Source organism: Rhamphochromis longiceps, linkage group LG9 (assembly GCF_057381845.1).
Source record: "Rhamphochromis longiceps isolate RC_006_pf linkage group LG9, R_longiceps_female_GT1.1, whole genome shotgun sequence".
Lineage (NCBI taxonomy): Eukaryota > Metazoa > Chordata > Actinopteri > Cichliformes > Cichlidae > Rhamphochromis > Rhamphochromis longiceps.
In genome coordinates this window covers 27,526,785-27,540,262 of record NC_140565.1, presented here as the reverse complement: position 1 = coordinate 27,540,262, position 13,478 = coordinate 27,526,785, and the positions used below count along the sequence as shown (strand labels likewise).

The 13,478-nt window shown below is 40.1% G+C and overlaps 1 protein-coding gene across 1 annotated transcript in view; it reads right to left on the bottom strand.

Moving 5' to 3' along the window:
- The window catches only part of cnksr2a (connector enhancer of kinase suppressor of Ras 2a), an 85,944-nt gene that overhangs the window by 21,427 nt on the left and 51,039 nt on the right, over positions 1 to 13,478 (bottom strand). The window contains exons 9-14 of the mRNA XM_085417829.1: positions 12,136 to 12,282; positions 9,812 to 9,924; positions 9,529 to 9,683; positions 8,999 to 9,088; positions 4,936 to 5,150; positions 608 to 668 (exon numbers count right to left, since the gene is read on the bottom strand). Coding sequence (XP_085273955.1) covers positions 608 to 668; positions 4,936 to 5,150; positions 8,999 to 9,088; positions 9,529 to 9,683; positions 9,812 to 9,924; positions 12,136 to 12,282 — 781 coding nt within the window. The remainder of the gene's footprint in view (positions 1 to 607; positions 669 to 4,935; positions 5,151 to 8,998; positions 9,089 to 9,528; positions 9,684 to 9,811; positions 9,925 to 12,135; positions 12,283 to 13,478) is intronic.

Here is a 13,478-nt window from a genome sequence, read left to right as displayed (position 1 = left end):
AGAATCTACCACAAATCCTCTTATTGGGAGCAAATGCACCAGTAATTTTGCCCCACTCCTCCTCAGCTATGTGACTGCCTTCATTTTCATTATGACATTTTTATTTCAGTTACATGAGAGTTATAATTTCATATTTTTGAATTTTATTTGGAATTTTTGTTTTCCAGAGTGGGGTTTTTCTCATTTCAGTGTTAGGATTAAAGTGTTTAATTAGATTGAATTAGACATAAAAACTTTTCAGGGGTTCAGAACAGCTGTTACAATACAAGCACACCTTTTCTGATGATAGTTGACTCACATTAATGTAGTCTCAGTAAACATCTGTTCCAAAGCTTAGTTTATATAAAAAATGCCCTTCGCTTTTTAGATTTTTTAGTTTGGTCAAATTTGTCATCACAACCTTTCTTTAACTGAGTTTTCCCGAGTTAGTTTTGTGAGTGCAAAGTATCATTTCAGTTCAGATCAGTATCAAATAAAGTGTTACTATGACTGCTGGCTTTGTGAAGCAGCAGCTGCTCTCACATTCTTCCTGCTTCCATTAGTGGATGAGTGAAAAATCACAACTGGCAGCATCTGTTCACACCTAACAGGTGGCTTTCCTGCTTACCTTTATTCTTCTTCCTGTTCTTTGACTGCAGAGAGGAGGAGGAGGAGGACTGTTGGTATGTCTGAGAGAGGTTGGAAAGAAGAGGAAGAAGAGAGGGAGGGAGAGGCAGGCTGTCAGGATGAATCAGTGCCCTTTGTTTGCTGCAATGAATTCTGGGATATAAAAGATGACAGATCTTAGGGAGAGCAGGAGCGATGAGACGAGGAAAGGGGAGCTGAATCGTTCTCCCCGTTCTCTCATTATCTCTTCCTCACACACAGACACACATATGAGGGGATGGAAAAGTGAACCTCACGGAGGACATTAGTGACTTTCACACCTCTAAACATAGAACAGAAGGACAGGAGGGAGGTTCAGGTGACACAATAGGACGTCCAGGTGAGGGAGGACGTTTGTGTGTGTGTGTGTGTGTGTGTGTGTGTGTGTGTGTGTGTGTGTGTGTGTGTGTGTGTGTGTGTGTGTGTGTGTGTGTGTGTGTGAAGAAGCTCAGGGGAGCTGTGAGATTAAGCAGAGACTTCAGTAAGCAAAACATGAAGGACAAGCATCCAAAACAAGGGTATGTGAAGTCTGACAGTGAACCCTGACATGCCCACTTACTTGGTGTGTTTAAAATTTAGAGTGAATTATCTAGTTTGTGCTTTTAAAAGAGGACAGAGGTAAATCTATCAGGGGATTACTGTGATATATGAAGAAGTGATCATTCAAGTTGTGCAATTTTCTTAGTGGATAACAGTTACATCTTAAAGAATAACTGTTCATGATTCCATGTTTGTCTAAAGCAGAAGGAATAGAAAAAGTTAAGATTGATTTTGTTTTATAAAACAGTGGCAATGATATATGTGGAGTCTATGCTAATGTTTAGTCAGCATCATAGACAGTGCCAAAGGCCGACGTAGCTTCTGTGACTGAAAAGCGAAACATAAAAAGTGAAGCCGATGGGGAAATGCCTTCAGCCTGCTTTGTTTTTAATGAAAGCTGGGGGAACTAGATGTGATTGTAAAAAGACTTCCAGTCTCACAGGAGTCTATGGGAAAATGTACCACCGACTGGACCTCAAGTTCCACGTGACTCATTTCAGGAAATACTGAATAAAACATTAGGTCCATTTTTAAAATTTTGGCCATTCTAAGGTTTGCATTATACATTGCGGACACAGACGTGCACATCTGGAACCCTGACGGCCGAGCAGTCTTTCCTGTTATACTTCTTTGAAGTCCCCCACCTGGGTCGCATGCGTGGCTAGTGCATTGTAATGTAAAGTCTCTGTGGAAAAGTTCTTGCAGTCCACATGGAACCTCACGCTCAGTGTCTGATCACAAAATGAAAGTCACACGGGAAAAAGATCTATGAATGCGTAAAGTATAATCCCATCTTAAATGTCAGAAAGGAGAATAATCTGGGGCTAACAGCTTGTTATTGACAGCTCATTAGCCAATGAGCATGCAGTTGGATTAACAGTTAAATTCACACCTTTCTCACTGCAGAAAACCACAAAGGCTTCAGCAAAAACGCTCATCTCGACACCTCATAACAGAACTACACCAGTGGATGATGTCATAATAGATATGTCCATCATTTATAATGTCTAGGGTCAGTGCCTAGCTGACGAATAATTTGATAAGAGTAATGTGGGCCTTGAAATGACCTGAAAGAGTAAGCCAAACTAAATATAACATCTTGTGTTCAGATCTGACTGAGTAATGACACTGCGGAGAACTGAGTGTATTTGATGCCTCACGCAGCATCCTTGATCCAAAACAACAAACTCTGACCAGCACATTTCTCATGTGACCTCTCTCTACCGGTCAGATGGGGCAACAGACCAGCTCTGATGTCACGATATTACACATGTCAGAGCCTGGACCTCAGCCACTCACAGCCCAATACTCAGCAGGACAGATTACATGGGCCCGCCCACTCCCACTGACACGCCATCTGCCATCGCAGCGCCCATGCACACTGTAAACACATACTCGAGCACGGGCATGCAAAGAGATGCTGACAAGATGTATAAGGTCACCGCCGGCCAAAATGACTGCCTGGACCGGCAGGCTGAGACGGACAGGCAGGGCAGGCGGATGTCATGGAAGTGACAGGGGGTAATAACGAGTCAGCATTCGCTCACATCACACTTCACTGTGGCACTTTTTCATCATGGCTAAAAGCTATTTGCTTTCTCTCAAATCTCTGAGTCCTGACTGTTAGATTTGTATCACAACAGATCCGAGAAAGTCAGAGGAATTTCCTGATTGTCCAGAGTAGTTCAGATCCACAATATGAAGCTATATTTTGCACCTGGAGTTTAAATCAACAGCTTATTTAAACACAACAGTACTCTTTTTATGTCAATTTCAGTGAGATGTTTCACTTCAAAAGCTTGTTGGGGCACTTTTTCCCTCTACACTTCCTGGACATCATCCCTGTCAACGACATATTCCCTTTGTTATCCTTTATTTTAAAGACTTTATCTTACATGGTTACTTTGGATGTTTGCCTATTTTGTCAAAAGTTGAATGAGTAGATCAATGCCACTTTTATATCTGTATAGTTAATAAGTTATTATAACTAACTACCACCATGATTGTGAGTGGTAGTAAGGCTTCTGAAAAAAATTAAATAAATAAATACCATGACTTGATAGCGTGGCAAGAGTATAACTGTATATCAAAGATGGACATAGCTTCAACAACTGCCTGAATTGTGTTCTCATGGCCAACGGAGAGTTCACCTCATTGGGTCTCATTGTCTAGAGGTCCCTGTAGCTCTCTTGATTTATGACCTCAGTAATCACCTTCCTAATGAGTATAGGTCTAGGTATATTGCCTCAAACACTAGCTTGAAGTCTTAATTAATATAACATAGTACAATGGTACACTGTGATCCTATTAGAGTAAATTATATGCAAAAGCAGGGCATGATTTGGTGTGTCGCTAACATGACTTGTTTCTCAGTCAGATCCACCTCAAGAAACCACAATGAAGCATTCAAACAAGTCCAAGCCAACAGGTAAGATTAATGTGGCTAGGCGGCACCTTAGATATTGAGTTTTTGCAGTCATATGACCACTAACCATGTGACAATAACTTTGTTTTGATCATCTGTCCACCACCAGTTGCGAGCGAAAAATGTGTATTACCTGACAGGCTGGTGAGCCATTGCTGTAGTTTGATGGTAATCACTAGCAATCGACTCCAAAAGCCCCAGTCACACAGGCTTACAGACCCGTCAAGAGACCCCCTGGCAACCACTGGTTGCTAGGGAACAATATGTAATATGTTGTACAAAGCAAGTTTCTGATGCAATAAAATCTCTGTGACTGATTACACCAAGCGGCGCAAGCAGCTTCCAGCAACTATTTGCCAACCAGTCAGGGAATGAATATTTTTCAAGGTTGTATCACATCTAATGTGGGGGACAACTCTTGAGGAATGTGAGCATGACATGATGAACCTGAAGTATATGTTTAATAATTAGCCTAACAACCATAAAAGTAGTTTGTCAGTGAGTAATGATCACACTTAAGATCATAAAGGAAATAAAACTAGTTTTTTTTTTAAATATATTTATCATGGTGAGTTCACAATTTATCATGATGCATGCATGGGATACAGTATGTTTTATGTTCAATGTGTATACAAATTCAAAAGTAAGAAAATGTATAGTTATAAAAGTTAGGTATAAAAGTTGTGCGTAGATGTTTTTGCTTTCAGACCAAGCTAGTCTAGCCATTCGTGGTCTTCAATATAAGAGTGGCATTGATTTCCCCATCTGGCACACAAAAAACACTTCTTTGAATTTCCAGAGTGATTTATAGAGGACATAAAACACGAGACAGTGAAAGTAGACAGTATATCCTTGGTTTCTTGGCATAAACATAATTGTTAAAGCCGTCTCAAACTGCTTTTCAGTTTTACTGGTCTTATTTTCCTCCGAGCTGTCAATTCTGTCACTAGTTAGCTAACATAAACTAATGTAAGTCTATTAGCCACAACCAACCGACCAACCAAATGACATCACATTCCGTACTGACAGAAGATGATGCTAAACTGTTTTTTCAAACTTGAACTTTAAGCACTTATTTCTTAAATACAGCTTCACAAACAGAGTTACATCAATGTCAGTTGTTGCTATCATGTTTCCATGTCTTCTTTAAAGTTGTCATTGTGGATTGAAACAACCCAAAAATAAAAGTTCTGTATTTAAGAGTCCGCAGTGATAAAGACAATGAAAGAGCAACAAAAAAACAAAGACAAAAACATGTAAAATAAATAAACGAACAAAAAGAGAAAGGAAGAAGCAAATACATTTTTACAAAGTCCATCCCTTACATGATAAATGGAGGCTGGGTCCCTGGGAGGTGACTCTCTCTGATTTGTCTGAAGGACATAATGGGAGGGGCTTTGACTGTGGTGGCTCCGCCTCTTGGCACGTTTGGCCGTATCATTGGACCGTTTGCCCGGACGAGCTGTGTGGGAGGAGTAGTCTTCACCGCTGGTCCGTTCGTCCCCACCGGACAGTCCCACGTAACGCATAAGCGAGGCTTCTGTGAGACACAGTTACACCAGCCAATCAAAGCTCCGCCCACATTTGACTGATTTTGATCTCCTGCTCATACTTTTTCTAGTCTGTCTTCATCAATACTTCCTATGTTGTCATGAAGGTTTCTGGGTTAATTAGAGACTAAATTTAAAAATATATAAATAAAAGGCTGCAGAAAAAAATGTCCTGTTATTCAAATGCATCAAAATTAGGGCAGTAGACTTCAAGAGCAGTCAATAGAAAGATTTTAAAAAAGGAAAACTTTTTAAAGCTTTTGACTTCTATTTACAGAATCCATACTTACTTCATCAGCTATTTTGAAAATATCTAAGGAGTGCAAAAATTCCAGACGTAATTTTTTTTTTTTTTGTGCCCCGTAGTCTCGGCATCCCTCGAGGTTAATTAGTTTTGTTTAACCCAGACTGCAGTAAAAAATTCTGCATTGTGTTTTATCACCTGATAAACAGACTACTTAATTTGTGAAATAAAGAAAACCATGCAGCAAATCAGCTCTGGGGATTTGGTAATTTATAACCAGGACTAACAGATTAAGGTCAAGAAAAGATCACGGTCACTGTTGAATAAAACCATCTTATTAGCTGCAATGCAGTTATGTAAAAAGCCAACAAGAAGACCAAAGTCAGCACATATGGGAAGGACAAACTGTCAGAAAATCCCTTCAGGCAGCGTCAGTTGATAAAGACGTATAAATAATAAACCTGCACAAATTTACTTTGGTGAAGGTGTGATGAGGAGTTTTTGTGTTTTCATGTGAGGATTCAGAGACACACATCCTGCAGCCATTTTCACACGCTGCCACTAAGCGGTGTGCCCACAAAGGAAGTGAGGAAGAGAAGTGTTAGCCAGCATTGAAAGGGGCACACCAATTTATCACACAAAGACTCCACGGTTGTTACTTTTCAAGTCAAATGATTGTGCATTCAAAAATCTGCACAAATAACACAGACTTCACTTATATTTGTGCCATTTTTCACAATACAAGCTGCAGTTTCCAGTTTCCTTCAGTTTGGGAGCATGATTTTTTATTTCCTTTGTCAAATATTGCACTGCTCTCCCACATAATTCATAAGGTCTGTGCACGCATTTGGATTTCCTCTGTTCTTGCTCCAAACTGCACCTCTGCACTCAGAGGTTCTGTTGCCTGGACTCATTTCCTGTGTGATATCCATCCTCTCTGCTCCCAGGATTTTTCAGTTTGCTTGTGAAACTTCAGCTTTCTGATATTTGTGCAACAGGTTATGACCCAAGTGGGCACAAGTCCCTGGGCAATGATAAGCACTCAATCACTGGTTTGATTCCCTAGCTGAACTGCAAGTCATTTCATGTAGCACTGGTGTAGGAACAGTGGATACATTGGATTAAAGGGAGAGTACTTGTCCATGAGTGACGCTTCAAGTACAGCGAAAGTACTCACTTGATGATTCTGCACCTCAAAAAAATAAATTTTTAAGGATGCGGAGCTAATCTCTATTGTGAATACACACCATTTCAGCTCTGCTCCAAGGTGAGGTGTAGCCAGTTATGGTTACTGGTTATAATAGCATGGTTTTGCAACATCTGCTCCACAACCATTATTATTATTATTATTATTATTATTATTATTATTATTATTATTATGTGTTAACCGTTAGCACAGGGTAGGTTTAAAAAAAAAATCCCTAATTATCAGACAAATATGTTAATCACAATAACCCTGGTAACACTGTTTCTAGGAAGTGAAAATGACCATATAAGCAATGCATTTATTAATATATTTTGAGATTTGCTATGGAGACATGGCACTCAAAGAATCCAGAGTAGAAATATATGAGCAAAAATAGAAAATCCTGCCCCTGCTCCCACAGAACCAATCAACATGAAACATTTTTGGGGGATGTTTCAGTCCAAGTTTTTAGAGTTAGTATGGAGTTTAGTCCTTTTTATGTTTCTAAGTTTAGTTGTTCTTCTGGTTCATGTTTTCTTGTCTCAGTGTCATCCCCCGTGTTTCCTCTGAGAGTCCATCATGTCCTCTGTGTATGTTCCTCAGTCATGTCCATATCTCCCTCCGTGTCTTGTCTCCCTTTTCGGTCCCCAGTTTCCCCGCCTTGTTTTTTATTCCTTGTCTCCCTTGTCAGTCATGTGCATCCATGTGTTCTCCACAGTCCGTCATGGCTCTGTGTCCCTCACTCATTCGTCCTCTGCATCTCCTCAGTCTGTCTGGTTCCCATGTCTGTCCTCCCCCCGGTCCCAGTGTCAAACCTGTGAGTCCTAGTCTGTGTTTTCGTGTGCTTCCAATTTTATTTTGACATTTTCTCATCCTGTGTTCAGTGTGTTCAGTTTCTCTTCCCCTGTCTCCTATTCATCCCAGCTGTGTTCCCCATGTGTTTCCTTTCTCCCTAATCACCCTCGTGTGTTTCTATTGTATGAGTTTCCTTTTGCTCCTCGTCAGGTCGTCTGTCCGTTGTTCATCATGTTGCAGATTTTTCCCATATCCAGGTTCCGTGTTCCATTTATTTTAATCTTATCTTCTCAGTTTAGTTTATTGTTTAGCTTCATCTTACTTCCCTTCTGCATATCGTAATTTTTTTTCCTTCAGTCTAAATAAAAGGCTCTTATTCTGTTAAATCCATTCTCCTTTTGGTTTGTCTGCATTTGGGTCTACTCCGTGCACTGGCCACCGGCGGTAACAGGTCGAGGACTTTTTTCTTTTGTTTGGAATGATTCCTCTTTTATCGTTTCAAGATTGAACATTTTGCATTTTTGCTAATACATGTCCAGATGTAATAAGAAAACATGGTAAGAAGTATGTTGAAGTTACAAGAAAATATCACAGGTCAATTTGGATCGAGGGATTCAGCTCCTGCATGGTGAGGATGCTAACGTTTAGTCTTGGCTAGTTTTGTAGTCTGAGGTTTATTTTGCTTCTAAGAGAATTACGGAGAAAAATTATTAGAGAGACTGATCATGCATTAGTGTTCAGCTCTTTGAACACAAAAGGAGGAGTGTGGGGATTTAGCCATAACAAAACATCTGCAATAATACTAGTATTTTTTTTTTATATAACACATTTCTTTCATGTTGTTATGTGTGCTGATGATGGCACACAATAAGATAGGTAGCATCTACAAATCACTGGAAACTGCTAAACAAAAAGTTTTTTTAATGGAATTTATATAACCAACACGCTACCAATTCAGCATTGTAAAGTTTTGCTTGTGTGACTGATGAAGTAAAATTCCTCGGCTCCAAAATACTGTTTATGAGTTCATCTGTGCAGCTGAGTTTATTCCTGCTTTGCTCTGAATTTTTTTACATCTTTTTTGTGTAACTTCTCTCCATTTCTCCACCTGAACTCTGGAGCAAACTCGGGTTTCCTCTACCTCTCTCTTCCCTTTTCTGCGGATCCCACTCTCCTGTCCTCCCTTGGTTGCTAGGCAGCGGCCAGAGGAAAGTGAGACACCGAGAAGAGCTGCTGTCAGCGTCACCATGGCAACTGTGTGAGTGATTCAGGTGGAGGTCAGGGAGAATAAGCTTTTTTCAGTTTCTACCTCCACCCCTCAGTTCCTCTTTTCCTCTCTTTCTCTTCTTCCTCCTTTCATGGCTTCCTTTCATTTTCTCTCCCTTTGTGCAGACTGTTTGCCTTTTTTCTCCCCCCTCCTACTTCTTTCCTCATCATCCCCCCCTCATTCCTCTGTGATGCTAATCACAGGGAGAATTAGCAAAAAGGGATAGAGGTGCATTGATCTGCACACACACGTTGATCTCTTTATAATTCATAGAGACAGGAGCGCTTAACAAATATCTAACAGGCTCTTCAGGAGACACATATGCACTCCACACGCCGGCACTCACCTCTGCGGCTTTCTCTGTTAAGCTTGGCTGGGTCTTCATAATCACCCACCCAGTTACACTCCACAGGCATGGAGATGGGCCTCAGCCTGCCTACAAGTGCACACACAATCACAAGTTTAATAGTAGCAAAGCAGATGGGTTGATCAATAAAAACTTATGGTCCTCAACCAAAAATTTGAAACTGTTGTGCAAATTTTCACACTTTCCAATAAACATTAGGCTAAATGTTGGTACACTTAAAAAATAATAATTAAAGGACAAGATGAAGAGTTGTACTGAACTGATATTTAACGATGAATAAGGGGTTTTAACAACATTAAAGCAGCCGTAGTAATTGCAGGATTCTTGTATTTCGCCAGCTTTGTAACAAGCTCAGTCGCTCTATGCTGGGCCTGCAGGTGGATTCATACTCAAATAATGATTTTTATTTTTTCTAAAGTGGCTCAATTCTGCAGCATGAGATTGAACTCGGTTCCCTCGCGCTTTGTTTCTCCCTCTCACACAAACACTCAATCATGATAAGAGCGAACCGTATGTGGGTGTGGTGCAGTACACGGGCTCCTCCTCTTCTCGCCGGCGAGACTCTTGATCCAGGAAGGAGTTCGGTGACTCAGAGCGCTTAGCAGCGCTGACGCCACCATGGTTACGAGATGCTTCATCACCAGACAAGGCTCCTGTCTCATCTCTATAGCAACAGCAGAGGCAGATTTTTAACAAATGGACGTCAGTGTCAGAGCTCATCTTTGCTGTCACCTGTTCCACTGTTTTATCCCGCTTTTATTTTCAGCTGTTTAAAAGACCCAGGTTAACTACCTGGGTGTATATGGCTCAGCAGGTGGAGGGGGGATGTAAAGGTCCTGGAGGGCGGAGTTCTTGGTGGGTGTGCCTGAAGGCGTGGCTGAACTGCTGCCTGGGCTTCTGGTCGGCTGCAAAAAGTGGAAGTAGGGTTTGATTTGTCTTTTTTTTCTGGAATCTAAAAACCTTTTGCTTCAAGTTCAACTTCTGACATAAAAATATGTCCTAAATATATCCTAAATATAACTCTAATGTTGAATGGCTTGACAACTTCAAGAACCCAAGAAACACAGCACACCCATGACATAATACAATAATGAAGTGATTGTAATTGTCTTTAAATGATCCATTTTAAGCTTAAGTTATAGCTGAAAACTAGTACAGCTTTAAATAAAATGAGAAAATTTGGACAAATCTCTAAATGGAAGAGATGTGGCTGAAAAACAGAATTGAATGGGCCTGATCTCCAGGCCCTCAAGAGGAACTGGATTACAAACAGACTCTGAAGTGAAAATCACTGCATGAGCTCATTAACACTGGTGAATTCATAGCTCATTAGCGCACACTGCCTTGCTGTGAAGGCCCCATTAATGCTGAACAACATAGGCAAGCTTTAGGGAAATGCATAGAGCCATCAGTCCTTTTCTTTCTTTCTTTGCCAGAAAAGGGCTTGTTTATTACAACAAGCCACTGCCAAACACCATTTCGTATGTATTTTCATGGCTAGCATTGCTATGTAAAGAATCATCCCTACATTATCCTTTTGATTCCTGGCCTCAAGCAATGATTACCCTGGGAATTTTACAATTTAAAAGCATTTACTTATTAAAAGTACTATTTGTGTAACTAATATTGTTTGGCCAAATGAGCAGAAAGTCCGCCACGATCAGAGGATAAGAGAGGTTGAACATGGTGAAATGTCACTAAGCTACAGGTGGATTGAGATGTTTTGTCATCACGAGTGAAAATACTAGTAAAGGTACTGAACTCTGATTTAAGTCAGTGTATTGTCTATGTTTCATTTTTTTTAAATCTGTCTGACTCTCTAAAATTGTTAAAACATTGACCGCAAACAGCATACCAACTGTGACACCACCCAGTGGTGCGCCTGCTCTAAAGCAAGACTTGCTTTATCCATCTTCTTGACACTAACGGGACTCATAATTTAAAAAATGAACATTCTGGTATTTAATATAAATAAAAACTGGAGATTAACACTATAAACTTATCAGGAAGGTGTTTGTCGAGATTATGAATCATTTTAATTAATTTATTTGTAAAGTGCCAAATCACAACGGCGGTCACATCAAGGTGCTTCATGTAATAAAGTAAAGATCCTACTATGATACAGAGAAAAGCGTAAAAATCAAGTCTGCTAATTTGTTTTTCCATCGACATCGAAAGAATGCAGCCTTGGTGCTTGAGTTTGGAAGCAGCATCCATCTTTTCTGTACAGTCTATGAATAAAACACAAACTTGATCTGTTAGTCTTTGCATTTAAAAATAAATTATCTCTTATTCTTTAGGAAAATATCATCATTGGCAGTTATTGGAGGCATGTTTAGTGAAATAGGATAGATGGATGCAGATCTAGTTCAGGTTTGGAAATGTGAGCTTTTTGATCAATTGTGAACTATGAGCTACTTCATTTTATTCTGCGTGAACTAAACTTTGAACTAGCTCATGTGAACCTGCACGTCACTGACGTTTGTTGGATTTGGTACTGGAATTGGCCTGTGCAGAACTTCATTGGGGGGTAATCGGGGACAGGAATCGACCTGCATATTTCTTCAACTATTGTGAAGTCCATAAGCTTCCATTAAGACTGAAAGAGATATTGCAAGGAGGGACTACTTACCATATAGGACAAAATAAAACAAAATCAATATCCCTTCCTATAAGTGCAAAGCGAGAACAGTGGCAGCTCAGTGTAGTTATTATCTTTTTTTACCTCCATAAAAAATGATCATTGTGTCCCCAGGGCTTAGAGCGTACTGTGTTATAATATCCAATTGCAACTATAGCCAAACAACAAAAATAAGAACAAAGTTGTGTTCTTCTCCTTTGTGTTTTCCCCCTTTGTCTAGATAATCAGTGATAATTATAGTGCCATAATCTAAAATCATAAGAGATTTGGGAACGTGGCTTGAGGGCATCATCAGTTTTCGTTTCCCTTTCAGTCCAGTGTGTTTCAGCTGGCAAACAAAACCATGCTGAGCCACTGCTCCCTGACCTAATTACACGCTTTAGCTCCAGTCGTTCAGGAGAGGGAATGCTGTGGGGAATTATGTGGGCCAGTGCAGTGCTTTAATAAAGTCTATAAAAGGTAGAGCTAGTCCCACCTGCAAAGCCAGGGGTTTCCAGCGCATGTTCTTCAGCAGCGCAGGGGCAGAGCTGAGCGTGCTCTGTGGACGCTTCTTCAGGGTCAGGGACACGATGCCTTTATCGGCCCGCAGCGAGCCGACCAGGTTACGTAACTGCCAGCCCACCTGTGAACGAGAGAGGACGGAAAATTAGAGAGTAAAGTGATCTGCAGAAAAACTAGAAATCCTCTATATACAGATCAAAACAATCACACCCTTATTTATACAGTAAGTAGCCTTTATGTGCAGCCTGAAGTTTGAATTCTGTCCACGTCGTGATTGGATCTCTCTTGTTGAGCGTTCTGTGCAAGGCAAGTGGGTGTGGAGGTGGAAAGTCTATCTATAGAGCTTTCATGTGATGTAACCTGCCCTCAATTTGAAAACAAATACATGTGATCACAAATCGTTTTGTTTTTTGGTTATTTTTATTTGTATTTACCCACTATATTTACAAACCCACATCAGCGCACTTTTGTGAACAGAAACACACAAGGGTAAACAAAAGTAAACACGGCAACAGGAAAGTTGGGCTAGCTTCCCCTCACTGCAGCTATTGAACTGATCTGATCATAATGCAGGAGTCGTCGTAAAGGTTAGAGGATCTGATTACACTAATTGGAAAGCAAGCTGCTTGCATTTGCACCTGTACACGGTCCACAGTACAAATGTAAGGAGTGCCACTAAATCACCAAACACCAAGCAGGAACTTGGTTTAAGTAGCTAATAAAATAAATTCCTGCTTATACTGGTCATTTTATCAATCATTAGACAGAAAATTAATCTTCATGTGACTCTTTTCTGACGACACTGAAAATCCTATCAGTAGCAAGCAGGGATGAAGCAACATGGCGATTATTTTTTTCTTCTAATAATCAAATAATTGAAACCCTCGTTTTAACACTCAACAACCTGTCCGTCTTTCAAACTCCTGAGATGCTTAGTTCATATTCAGCAGCTAGCAGCTAACTTAATCTGTCTGAGGTTTGTTGCCAAGCAATAGGGTATATCTATTTGAGCTTTTTTTCTTGGTCCTTACCAAAACAGCAGATTTTTGTAAGAACAAAAAACACTGAGGTGAGAAATGCAAGAATTCTATATATCTCATCCAGAGCTGATCATCTGACCATCAGCTGTTTATTTCTCATGACACATGAGCATCACATTATCTCTTTTGTGTTATTTCATCCAATTGTATTACATAAATACTATCTCAGCAGCTTCAAAGGCTTATTTATTGTCAGGGTCCAGTGTAAGAAGTGAGGACTTAGCAAAGTCCAAAAACCAAAAAGAAAACTTATTAAAATCTAATAAGAGCATTCAGA